This window comes from Cornus florida, unplaced genomic scaffold (genome assembly GCF_030987335.1).
Source record: "Cornus florida cultivar Cherokee Brave unplaced genomic scaffold, ASM3098733v1 CherokeeBrave_3.0.0_Hap2_Chr07, whole genome shotgun sequence".
NCBI lineage: Eukaryota > Viridiplantae > Streptophyta > Magnoliopsida > Cornales > Cornaceae > Cornus > Cornus florida.
In genome coordinates this window covers 16512258-16525054 of record NW_026775577.1, presented here as the reverse complement: position 1 = coordinate 16525054, position 12797 = coordinate 16512258, and the positions used below count along the sequence as shown (strand labels likewise).

Here is a 12797-nt window from a genome sequence, read left to right as displayed (position 1 = left end):
CCTCCACAACAACTGGTGTCAAATCCAGTTGATTGTGTAGTGCAACTCTAACATGCACCACAACAAAGACGATTTATATATTCTTGAGTTTAATTATATTTTTCTTTTTGGACTAACTTTTGATTGTCTTATTTTTTACTATATTGAATCTTTTTTATTATTTGTATAAGGTATTGTGTGTATATATGAAAGTTGCAACAATATGGTTCAAAGTTAAAGGAAAGAAATTATTTAAATAAAGTACTTGTTTTTAGGGAAATAATTTTTAGTATTTTGGAATAAGTGTTTGGAGGGCATTTTCGACCTAAACAATAGTTATTGATGCATATGTAATTATTTTACTTAATTCAACCAAAGTGAAAAATAAACTATTAAAATAGATCAGTTTGTTATTTAAGGGTCTTAAAGTTTCATCCATTGATGTATACTAAATTAGGCTATTCAAAGTATCTAGAAAGAGATAAGAGTTAGCAGTGAAATAAAGAGCCGCCGCCTTGACGACTTGGAAGGTCCATCTTATCTATGCAAGCGGTGGGAATCACGTAGAACATTGCGCCACCATATGAACATGGTATATAGGAGAAATATGAGGCCCAAACTGAGAAGTGTTGCACCCCCTTGAAATGGGTTCTTTTCTCTTCTCTATTTCTCATTCTATTGAAGAATCAATATTATAAGTAGGTTTGTAAAAAAATTATGTAGGATCCAGGCATGATATTAGAGAAATTCTTCAAAGCTCCTTTTTTGTGTGTTGAGTGAGTAAAAAAAGTAAAGAGCCATTGGTTTAATTGGTAAAACATTTAATTATTTAAATTTGTGTGCTAGTGTTCAAGTTCCTCTTTCATTAATTTGCAATAAATAAATAAAATAATTCATAAACCCTAACCAAAATCAAAGTCAATTGTTTCGACAATAAATGACGTGTCAAGCAATAGGATGGCTTGGTTTGGGACGTTTAATACTTCTATTCTTGTAACTTAGCTGTGATTGTTAGGAGGATATTAAACTTCTTTATGTATTGGTTTGTTTCATTTGAAAACAACGGAATTTTCGCATGTAGAAGTAAGGCCATGTATATCAAGTCTGTCTTTCTACATGTAAAGATAAGGTTACGAATATCAAATTTTTTCGAGACTTCACAATAGTAGAAGTTTCGTACGCTGAATTTGCTCTTTTAATACATATATATTTCATGTTTAGTACATTTATATAAAACTTTGAGTGCACCAATTAATGTGTATTTTATGATCACACAACTCTCTGGAGTGTATTTTTCAAAAGCTTAAGAAGTATATGATAATACACTCTCAATAGATTTTCATCATAAAGAGAGTCATGAACCCTCCATATTTACTTCTGCCAAAAAAAAAAAAAAAAAAAAAAAACTCTTCATATTTAATAATTGAATTGCAACAATTCTTTTTTGAGATTTGTAAAAATTTAAATACATTTTGTAATTTATTGATTAAAATGAAGGGTTGGTGAAAGAACTTTCTTAAGAGCCACTTTTGGTGCCGGAATGTACTGTGTTTAATATACTTATATACGAGTGCATAACTGTACCCAGCAATTATATAGATAAAGGAGTGGGACTCGGACCAATCTAAGTCATAAACGTTTATTTAAATAAGGTTTGATTCAACCTAAAGGTATACAGAGTTTGACCATACTTCAAGTTAAAAGATTAATGGAACATTTAAGTGGCTTAATTGATAAAACGTCCAATTATCTGAGTAGGTGTGTCAATGTTCAAGTCTCATTCCCCTAATTTACAAGAAAAAAAAAATTAGAGTAGACAGTTTCATTGATTCAACTTGTTTTTAGTTTATGATTGGTTTAGTTCTTATTTACCCTCTAAACAAAATTAAACTCAATTGTTCTATAAATAACGTTTCAAGTAACAGGATGGCTTGGTTTGGGGAGGAAAACTGTTGTAATGTTTCTAAAACCTTCTATTCTTGTAACTTGGTCGTGAATGGAATAGTCTCTACATATGGAAGTAAAAATGTGTACATCAATTCTATCTCTCCGCGTGTAAAGATAATCTGCATATAAAGATAAGATTCCGTATATTAAATATTCCCGAAACTCCGCAATAATAGAAGTGTTTGCTATTTTAATACATATATATATATACCATGTTTAGTGCATTCATATAAAACTTTGAGTACTCAAAAATCAAAATGTACACGTACCACATTTAGTGTATTCCTATGCTGCTCAAGTGCATAGATGTACCATTTTTAGAGCACATCAATATATATAATGTTGCGACATATTCATATTGTAATGCTGCAAATTTGAGGTTAGAGACGTTTGGTTTTGTGAAAACTATGAACGACAAGCATGGTTTGTCGAACCAACCAATCAAATCTATGCTCTTTTTTGTTCTGTCTATTTAAAATAAAAATAAGTGTATTTAGTTAGGAGCGAAAGCAGGACTCTTGAAAGATTCTAACAGTTGACCAACTTTTATTAAAAAATTAAAAAAAAAAATCTTTCAACAATAATATATAATATATTACATATTGGATTATTTAGAATTTCGACTAAATTTATATTTGTTTGTGTCAATATAAAACCTTTCATTTCAACATTAAAGAAATATACAATATATTAATTAAAATAAAACAAAAAGGTGGCATATAAATAATTAATATCTATGATCATATTATATTCATGTTATATATTATTTATGTTGATTCACAATTTTCTTTTACTTTTGATTTGTATTATTTTTTCTAAATTTATTTTCTATTTTCATATGTTAAATTTCGTATGAATTTTTATTTATTTTAAGCTTAAATCTATTATTTTTCATTAATATACAAAAAAAAAAAAAAAAAATGTAGTTACCAAGCCCTCTTTTTTCATGACGACTTAGAATTTACAAATAAGTTATTTGTGTTAAATATTCTTTAAAAATTTAATAAAATTCAGTAAAAATTTATTTTATTAAATTATATTATAAAAAGTAACGTATTAGTCATGCTTGTAAAATTGACTTCATTACATTGCACTACATTTGCAACTGTGAAAAGTCAAGTCACCAGTCTTGAAAGAAAAAAACCTAGTCCAGTTAATTTGACAGTTTGTATGTCCTTGACGGGTCTGCATAACTTTTATTTATTTATTATTGATTGACTTGTAAAGTCTGTAATACTAAAAGTAAAAGAATTAATGTGCCTAATAAAAAAGTGTGAATGCATATATATATATATATATATATCAACTGCATAAGACACGCACCATTTACGTCAGGAATGTGACTCGAAAGCGCGACCTTAAAAATATACCTCCTAAATCTCTATCAATGTCCCTGAAGGCATAAATGCATTACTTAAGTTTGCAAAAATGTGTTATATATATATATATATATATATATATATATATGCTAATGTTTTTCAAAGTAAAACGTGTGAACTAGACTAAGCCTTCATTAAGAATACATCTCACGGCTGATCTAGACTCATTAAGAATACATCTCACACGGCTGACGTAGACTCATTAAGAAAAGGCCATTCTACACATATCCGTGTACATTGGTTGATTTATTTGAATTAGACCTCATGACTAGATATATACATACATAAATGCATGTGTGTGTACATATATATTCTTTTTGTTTTAATTTAGAAGTCACTTTTAAAGACTAGAAATTTTTAATGAAATTTGTGAGACATGCTTGTTTTGCAGGAAAGTTATTAATTTTTCCTTTTAAGTTTTAAATATTGTTGTTTAAAATTTTAAAGTGGAAAGATGTAAAATATATTGTTTGAAAAAATAAAATAAAATAATTATTTTGGGACAAATCAAAATAAAAAACATGACATTTTTATTTTATTTATTTATTATTATTATTTTTTTTTGAGACAAAGGAGTATATTCTTTGATCTATCAATGTAGAAGTGTTGATTGTGATGCACAATCTTCAACACATGTTTTTATTCTTTTAATGGGGAAACATGAGAAGACGTGACGGTTGAATTTTTCAGTCAATTTTTCAGTCAATTAGAAATTTAAAATGTTCTAGATTCAAAGAATTATTTTCTTCCCTTTAACTAAATTTCCACATATAAGACACATAAAACCATTTCCGCGTCCCCTTCCTTCTTCTAGAGTCAAATTGACAAATATCACAATATATTGACCCTTTTTTAATTTTTTTTCTGCAAGCCAAACACTAAGTCACCAATATTTGGCCTCTGAAAATTCACATCCTCCACCTATATAAATACACCCGCCATTTCATCTAAATGAAACATTGCCAACAAAGAGATTCATACACATACACATATACACATACACACACACAATTACACACACAACATTATTGAAATATGGGTGCTTTTGTGATTCCTCGTGGCCTCCTCATTGTTCCTATTCTTGTTCTTCTGTTTGTGTCTTATAGCTCAGCAACAGAAGTGGTCACTATTGATGTTTACAAAGCTAAAGCTCTTCTCCATTTAGGATACACTTATATTGATATCAGGTGAGAAAATTGTTTTTCTTACATTTCATGTACTTTATATATATATATATTTGTAATATTTGGTGTTTTTTTAATTTAAGGTTTTTCTGATTTTTGGAAAATGATTGAATTTATAGGACTGAAGGACAGTATAAGAATGGTCACGTAGATGCAAAGAAAATTCTGAACATTCCTTACATGTTCAATACCTCCGAAGGTGATTTTAGAATCAACTTTTATAATATAGACATTTTCTTTTTTGTTTATTTTTTTAATACATATTTTTAAGATTTTGATTAAATAATGATTGATAAAATTCTTTTGGAATTTTGAATTTCAGGTAGGGTGAAAAATCCTGATTTTGTGAAGCAGGTTTTATCAGCTTGTGGCAAATATGCTCGTCTCGTCGTGGTAATATATTTATACATATATATATACACTCACAAATAAATAAAGAAAATAGAAAAAATGGTATACACATTTATCTTACATTTAATTGGTGGTTTTTCTTTTTCTTTTTATGCTTGAAGGGTTGTCAAACTAGATCGTGGTCCATTAATGCAACTACCGATCTTGTTAATACTGTAAGTTTATCTTCCTTTTTCTTCACCTCTTATATTCAAATAGAATAAAAATTAATTTGTGATTTTACATTTTTATTTTTATATACTTTTTCATCAAAATTTTAATTGGAATACCATTTTGTAAGTCTATCATTATATGAAAATTTTGCTTAACCAAAATTAAAAGAAAATTGCAATTCATTGTAAAGTAACATTTAAAAAATAAAAAAAAACATTCTTGGTTGGTATGTTTTATTTACGTGTTTATATGTGTAAATGAGTCATCATTTTTATGAAACTGCAGGGTTTCAAGCATGTATTCAACATGGATGGGGGATATGCAGCATGGGTGGAGAAAGGGTTCCCTGTGAAAAAACTGTAAGTAGAAAAATACTTTAATATTTTTAAAATATCAATAATATAATATTATATACGGACTGATTAAAAACTGACACATAATAAATTAAAAAAAAATTCAAAATCTCTCCGATTGTGAAAGTGTCTAAATCGCATTTTTATCACATCCATGTCATGACTAAAATAATATATTTATATTTGAATATACTTTTAATCGTATCCGACACCCCCCAGTGAAGTTTCCTTTTCCGGGGTCGCATACACCTGAGAACAAAATTATAGCAATTTGGGCCAGCTAGAAAATCAGCTTTATACCCAAACCAAAAAGCCCATACCAGAAGCCCAAAGGAGCCTGACAAAGTCCCAAAAAAGATCCTGATCCATAATTTGAATGCACCTTCATAAAACGAAACAACCAAGGCGGGAAACATCAACAGAGCAGTTCAACCTTCCCAAATTTGCAGAGCTAGGTCAAGAAGAGGTTTTTGGAACTGGGATCAAAGCAGTTTGGGAGATTCTAAGTTTCTGAAATTCCTCTTGCACGATTGCGATTAGACTCACAGATTAGGGTTTTTGATTGATGGCTACAAGAATTAGAGAAAACCTTAGCATTTCTTTCATTCCATATGTGATACACCAAACTGGCCAAGGTAAGTTACCAAACCATGATTTTACTGGATTTTTTCTTTTGTTTCCAATTGGATGAAGCCCATATTAGGAATTCATGCCAATTTCTAGGGTTTGTATGGAAACCACATTTTTATTGAATCGCAGACCAAAATTTCATGAGAAAAATCACATTAATGGAACAAATGATTGTGAGATTCAGGGGCTTTAAGACATAACACACAGACATTTGGTTGCATGAGGTAATTTAGGCTAAGTCTATTAGCTCGCCATAGGCAAAAGGAGTGTTTTGGGATTTTTTTTTGTTGAACCAAACCAGAGTATGCCTATGAACACTGAATTATGTGTAAAGGATATGGTTTTGATGGTGGGGTGTTTCCATGAGATGACATCATCTAGGTTAGTATTCGAGTGAGGCGGGTTGACAAAGTTGACTAGGTTGGAGACAAGATTAGCTAACCTTCTCGGCCGAGCCCATTGCTCATTTGAGATGATGGTTGAAACCTTGTAATACCTGTTGATACCCCAGCCACAACCACATGGTAGCCAGTGGTTGAAGAGAATATGAGTGTCGTTCCCATTGTTGACTTGGTGATGGATAAATATTCTAGCAATATCTCTAGATTGGAGCAACACTAGGAACATTGATGTTCCAAAAGCTTCTACCTTTGATAAGATGTTTGTTTGTCCATTTTACCCAGAAAATAGAAACCAGATATGTCTAACCACTGCATCTCTGTTCCAGATGTTCATTTTAGCAAATTTACTAGAAGGTATATACAAATTTACCAGATTCTACCAATTAAGTAAATAAAAAAGAACTGTGATATTTTCTACCATATTCTTAAGTTTTATCCCTTTGTAACTCTAAAGTCTTAACTTGTACAATCTTCAACCCATGGGTCTATTGATGAATTGAAAATCATATGTTGATCAAACAACTGAAATTTTAATTCAATTAAAATAAATCAAATGTTCTAGGTAAAAAATATTTTTTCTTTGTCCTTTAACCAAATTCCACAGTAGAATTTTTCATTCAATGAAAGATCAGATCCTCCACTTGTATATATACCCACCAATTCATCTTAATATAGCACTGCCAACAAAGATACATATAAGCTATACACATACATTTATATATACAATAATATTGGAATATATATGTGTGTTTTTCTGATTCCTCGCGGGCTTCTTATTATACCTGTTCTTCTTCTGTTTGTTTCTTATAGCTCTGGAACAGAAGTGGTCACTATTGATATTTACAAAGCTAAAGCTCTTCTCCATTCCGGATATGGTTATCTTGATATCAGGTGAAAGATTGGCCTCTCTTACAATTCAAGAATTTTTGAACTTTTTATTTTTATTTTTATATATATATAATTTTTGGGTTTTTAAAGTTAAGGTTTTTCTGATTTTGGAAAATGATTGAATTGATAGGACTGACGACGAGTTCAAAAATGGCGTTGTAGATGTAAAGAACATTCTAAATATCCCTTACTTGTTGAATACCCCTGAAGGTGATTTTAGAATCAACTTATATAATATAGCCATTTTCTTTTCTGTTTTTGGTTTTTATTTATATTTCTCAGATTTTGATTAAATAATGATTGATCAAATTTTTTGTTGGAATTTCGAGTTTCAGGTTTTGTGAAAAATCCTGACTTTGTGAAGCAAGTTTTATCAACTTACGGCAAATATGCTCACTTTGTTGTGGTAATATATTTATACATATATATACTCACGAATAAATAAAGAAAAAATAGAAAAAAATGTATACACATTTATCTTGTTTTTGATTAGTGATTTTTTCCCATTCTTTTTATGCGTGAAGGGTTGTGAAGTTGGATTGAGGTCTCTTAATGCAACTACCGATCTTGTTAATGCTGTAAGTTTATCCTTCTTTTCTCTTTACCTCTTACATTCAAATAGAATAAGAAATTTATTTGTGCTTTTACATTTCCATTTTTATATATATATATATATATTTTTCCATCAATTTTTTTTTATTTTAATACCATCAATTTCTAATTATGTTACAACGGTAGACTGTTTTATTAGTATGAAATTGTAAAACCATAGTCCTTTTGAGCTTCATTTATGCGTGGAGCAAATGAGTCATTGTTTTTATGAAACTGCAGGGTTTCAAGCATGTGTTTGATATGGCTGGGGGTTATGCTGCATGGGTGGAGAGTGGATTCCCTATGAAGAGGCCGTAAGTGGAAAAAACACTTTAATACTCTTGGAATATCAATGACATGGTGTCGCTAACTGATTAAAAGCTAACATGCAGTGATAGGACACCTAAAGTAAATGCATTTTTATTTTAATTGAATTTTTCCATTCAATTAAAATAGGTCAAATTTTATAGATAAAAAGAATTATTTTCTATGTCCTTTCAGCAAATTCCACAGTTGAATTTTTCATTCAATGGAAGCTCAAATTCTGCACTTGTATATATATACACCAATTCATCTAAATTGAGCGAATATGGGTGCTGTTGCGATTCCTCGTGGGTTTCTTATTCTTCCCGTTCTTCTTTTGTTTGTGTCTTACAGCTCAGGAAAAGAAGTGGTCACTATTGAAACTTACAAAGCTAAAAATTTTCTCCATGCAATATATGGTTATATTGATGTCAGGTGAAGGATTGTTCTCTCTTACAATTCATGTATTTTTTAATTTTATTTTTATAATTTTTGGGGTTTTTAGTGTAAGTTTTTTCTTATTTTGGGAAATGATTGAATTGATAGTACTGAAGAGGAGTTCAAGAAGGGCCATGTAGATGTCAAGAGCATTATAAATATCCCTTACATGTTCAATACCTCTGAAGGTGATTTTAGAATCAACTCATTTATGTAGCCATTTTCTTTTCTGTATTTGGTTTATATATATATTTCTCAGATTTGGATTAAATAACGATTGATCAAATTTTCTGTTGGAATTTGAATTTCAGGTATGGTGAAAAACCGTAACTTTGTGAAGCAGGTTTTATCAGCTAGAGGCAAATATGCTCATCTCGTCGTGGTAATATATTTATACATATATATTACTCAGAAATAAATAATGAAAAATAGAAAGGCATACACATTTATCTTGTATTTAATTGGTGGTTGTTTCCTTTCCTTTTTATGTGCGAAGGGTTGTCAAACTGGATCCAGGTCTATTAATGCCAGTACTGATCTGGTAAAAGCTGTAAGTTTATCCTTCTTTTCTCTTTACCTCTTACATTCAAACATTATAAGAAATCTAATTGTGCTTTTACATTTCTATTTAGATTTGTGTTTTTTGAATACCATTTTGTAAGTCTATCAGTAATATGAAAATTTGCTTGCCAAAAATTAAAAGAAAATTGCAGTTCACTGTAAAGTAACTCGTTTTTAATTTTTTAAAAAAAGAAGTATAAAGTAAAATTTACTTTCTAAGATTTGTTGGAAGGTTTGTCGTTGGATATAGGACTAATTAATCCATTTCTAATTATGTTCCAATGTAGAACCATATTCCTTTGGAGCTTCATTTATGTGTTGGGTGACTAAATGAGTCATTGTTCTTGTGAAATTGCAGGGTTTCAAGCATGTGTTCTATATGGATGGAGGCTACGCTGCATGGGCGAAGAATGGGTTCCCTGTGAAGAAGATGTAAGTGGGAAAAATAATTCAACGTTTCTTGAATATCTCTCTCGAATATCATTCACATGATATCATTGACCGATTAAAAGTAGACATGGAGTAATAGGACCTACTGAAGTAAATGTATTTTTACTTATGTGACAATATATAATTGATTGATAAAATGCGTTTATAATTCAACACGTAATGTTTAATAATATTCTTGTTCTTCTTCTTCTATTTGTCTTATAGCTCGGGAACACAGGTGGCCGCTATTGATATTTACAGAGCTAAAGCTCTTCTCCATTCTGGATATGGTTATCTTGATATCAGGTGAAAGATTGCTCTCTCTTACAGTTCATGTTATTTTTTTAAAAAAAATTTGTTATAATTTTTGGGTTTCTTAATTAAAAGTTTTTCTAATGTTGGAAAATGATTGAATTGATAGGACTGAAGACGAGTTGAAGAATGGCCATGTAGATGTGAAGAACATTCTAAATATCCCTTACTTGTTAAATACCCCTGAAGGTGATTTTAGAATCAACTCATATAATATAGCCATTTTCTATTCTATTTTTGTTTATATATATATTTATATTTATCATATATTGATTAAATAATGATTGATCAAATTTTCTGTTTGAATTTTGAGTTGCAGGTTTTGTGAAAAATCCAGACTTTGTGAAGCAGGTTTTATCAGCTTACGACAAATATGCTCATTTCGTCGTGGTAAAATATTTATATATATACACTCTCACCAATAAATAAAGAAAAATATAAAAAGGTATACACATTTATCCTGTATTTATTTGGTGATTTTTCCTATTCTTTTTATGCGTGAAGGGTTGTGAAATTGGAGTGAGATCTCTTAATGCAACTACCGATCTCGTTAATGCTGTAAGTTAATCCTTCTTTTCTCTTTACCTCTTATATTCAAATAGAATAGGAAATCTATTTGTGCTTTTACATTTCTATTTAGATTTTTTTTTTGTTCATCAAATTATTTATTTGAATACCATCTTATAAGTCTATCAGTAATATGAAAATTTTGCTTGACCAAAATTAAAAGAAAATTGCAGTTCGCTGTAGAGTAACTTTTAAAACCAATATATATATATATTGGTTGATTTTGTTCTATTCTTTTTAAACTCTGATTAAGGTAAAGTAAATTTTACATGCTAAGATTTTTTGGAAGGTTTGTTTTTGGATATAGCACAAATTGATCCATTTCTAATTTTTTTGCAATGTTAGACTATTTTATTAGTATGAAATTGGAAAAATATATTCCTTTGGAGCTTCATTTATGCGCTGAGTGATTAAATGAGTCATTGTTCTTATGAAACTGCAGGGTTTCAAGCATGTGTTCAATATGGCTGGGGGTTATGCAGCATGGGTGGAGAATGGGTTCCCTGCAAAGAGGCCGTAAGTGGGAAAAATATTTTAGTGCTCTTGGAATAGTAACGACATGATATCACTGACTGATTAAAAACTGACACATAGTAATAAGACCCATTGAAAGAAATGCACTTTTACTTTTGTGACAAGATATAATGAGTTGATAAAATGTATTTAAAAGATGACACATTATCAGAAAAAAGTATTTCTAAAACTTGCATGATCATTTTGTAGATTAGTACAAGCTCAGTTACCATGTTAAAAACCATTTATTTATGTATACAAAAATATCAGAATATGGGTGCTTTTGCGATTCCTCATGAGCTTCTTATTGTTCCTGTTCTTTTGTTTGTGTCTTATAGTGCAGGAAAAGAAGTGGTCACTATTGAAACTTACAAAGCTAAAAATTTTCTCCATGCAATATATGGTTATCTTGATGTCAGGTGAAAGATTGGTCTCTCTTACGATTCATGCATTTTAAATTTTTTTTAATTATGTTTGGGATTTTTAATTTAAGGTTTTTCTGATTTTGAAAAATGATTGAATTGATAGGACTAACGAAGAGTTCAAGAATGGCCATGTAGATGTAAAGAACATTACAAATATCCCTTATAGGTTCAATACCACCGAAGGTGATTTTAGAATCAATTTGTATAATACAGCCATTTTCTTTTATGTTTTTGGTTTTTATACACATTTCTCAGATGTTGATTAAATAATGACTCATCAAATTTTCTGTTGGAATTTTGAGTTTCAGGTATGGTGAAAAATCCTGAATTTGTGAAGCAGGTTCTATCAACTTGGGGCAAATTTGCTCATATCGTTGTGGTAATATATTTATACATGCATGTAAATAAAGAAAAATATAAAAAAGACATACACATTTATGATTTTTTTTTTTTTTTTTTCCCTAGTTGGTACTCACACAAGTGTCTCTTCTGAGACTTGAATCTCTGACCTCCCTTTGGGAGGTAAGAGGCCGATACCGCTAGGCCACTGGCTCCTTGGTATACACATTTATGTTGTATCTAATTGGTGGTTTTTTTTACTTTTCTTTCTACGCGTGAAGGGTTGCCAAACTGGATTGACGTCCAGTAATGCATCTTCTGAACTTGTTCATGCTGTAAGTTTATCTTTCTTTTCCCTTGCCTTCTTACATTCAAAATAATACAAGAAACCTATTTGTACTTTTACATTTCTATTTAGATATTTTCCCCATCAATATATATATATATTTTTTAAAATACCATCTTGTAAATTTATCGTATGAAATTGTAAAACATATTCTTTTAGAGCTTCTTATATGTGTTGAGTGAGTAAATGACTGATTGTTCTTATGAAATTGCAGGGTTTCAAGCATGTGTTCAATATGGATGGGGGCTATGCTGCATGGGTGGAGGATGGTTTTCCTGTGAAGAAGCCATAAGTGGAGCTTTAGTCATATGATTTTTGTTACCTAAGAGGCATGAAATAAGAAATATGTATATTTCTATTTCTAAATAATTTTGCTTCACAATTCTTGTATTTTGTATTGTATTATTGATTTTTTCACCCGAAGGATTATACAATAAATTCTTACCAAATTTTATCTCAACATGTATGTTTTACTTTTTTACATTTCCTTTTCTTACTAATCTTTCTTCATCTAGTTACGTGGCGAATGACAATGATATATATATATATAAAAGTAACTTGGTAAAATTGGCGTATTTAATTTGAGAGTCTGACTATCATTATATACAAGAGGAAAATTATCAATATGGAAAGAGAATAAAAATCAAA

The 12797-nt window shown here is 29.9% G+C and overlaps 1 protein-coding gene across 1 annotated transcript; it reads left to right on the top strand.

Moving 5' to 3' along the window:
* Window positions 1–4187: 4187 nt before the first annotated feature.
* Window positions 4188–12604, top strand: LOC132266582 (uncharacterized). Its single transcript, XM_059767494.1, has 25 exons — window positions 4188–4492; window positions 4609–4688; window positions 4812–4882; window positions 5002–5055; window positions 5339–5412; window positions 7248–7328; window positions 7456–7535; window positions 7661–7731; window positions 7850–7903; window positions 8157–8230; window positions 8574–8654; window positions 8766–8845; window positions 8969–9039; window positions 9154–9207; window positions 9577–9650; window positions 9873–9953; window positions 10069–10148; window positions 10279–10349; window positions 10464–10517; window positions 10969–11042; window positions 11378–11458; window positions 11568–11647; window positions 11773–11843; window positions 12085–12138; window positions 12364–12604. Exons 1-25 carry the CDS (start codon window positions 4341–4343, stop codon window positions 12439–12441), a joined length of 1875 nt encoding a protein of 624 aa, XP_059623477.1. The 5' UTR covers window positions 4188–4340; the 3' UTR covers window positions 12442–12604.
* The last annotated feature ends 193 nt before the right edge of the window (window positions 12605–12797 follow it).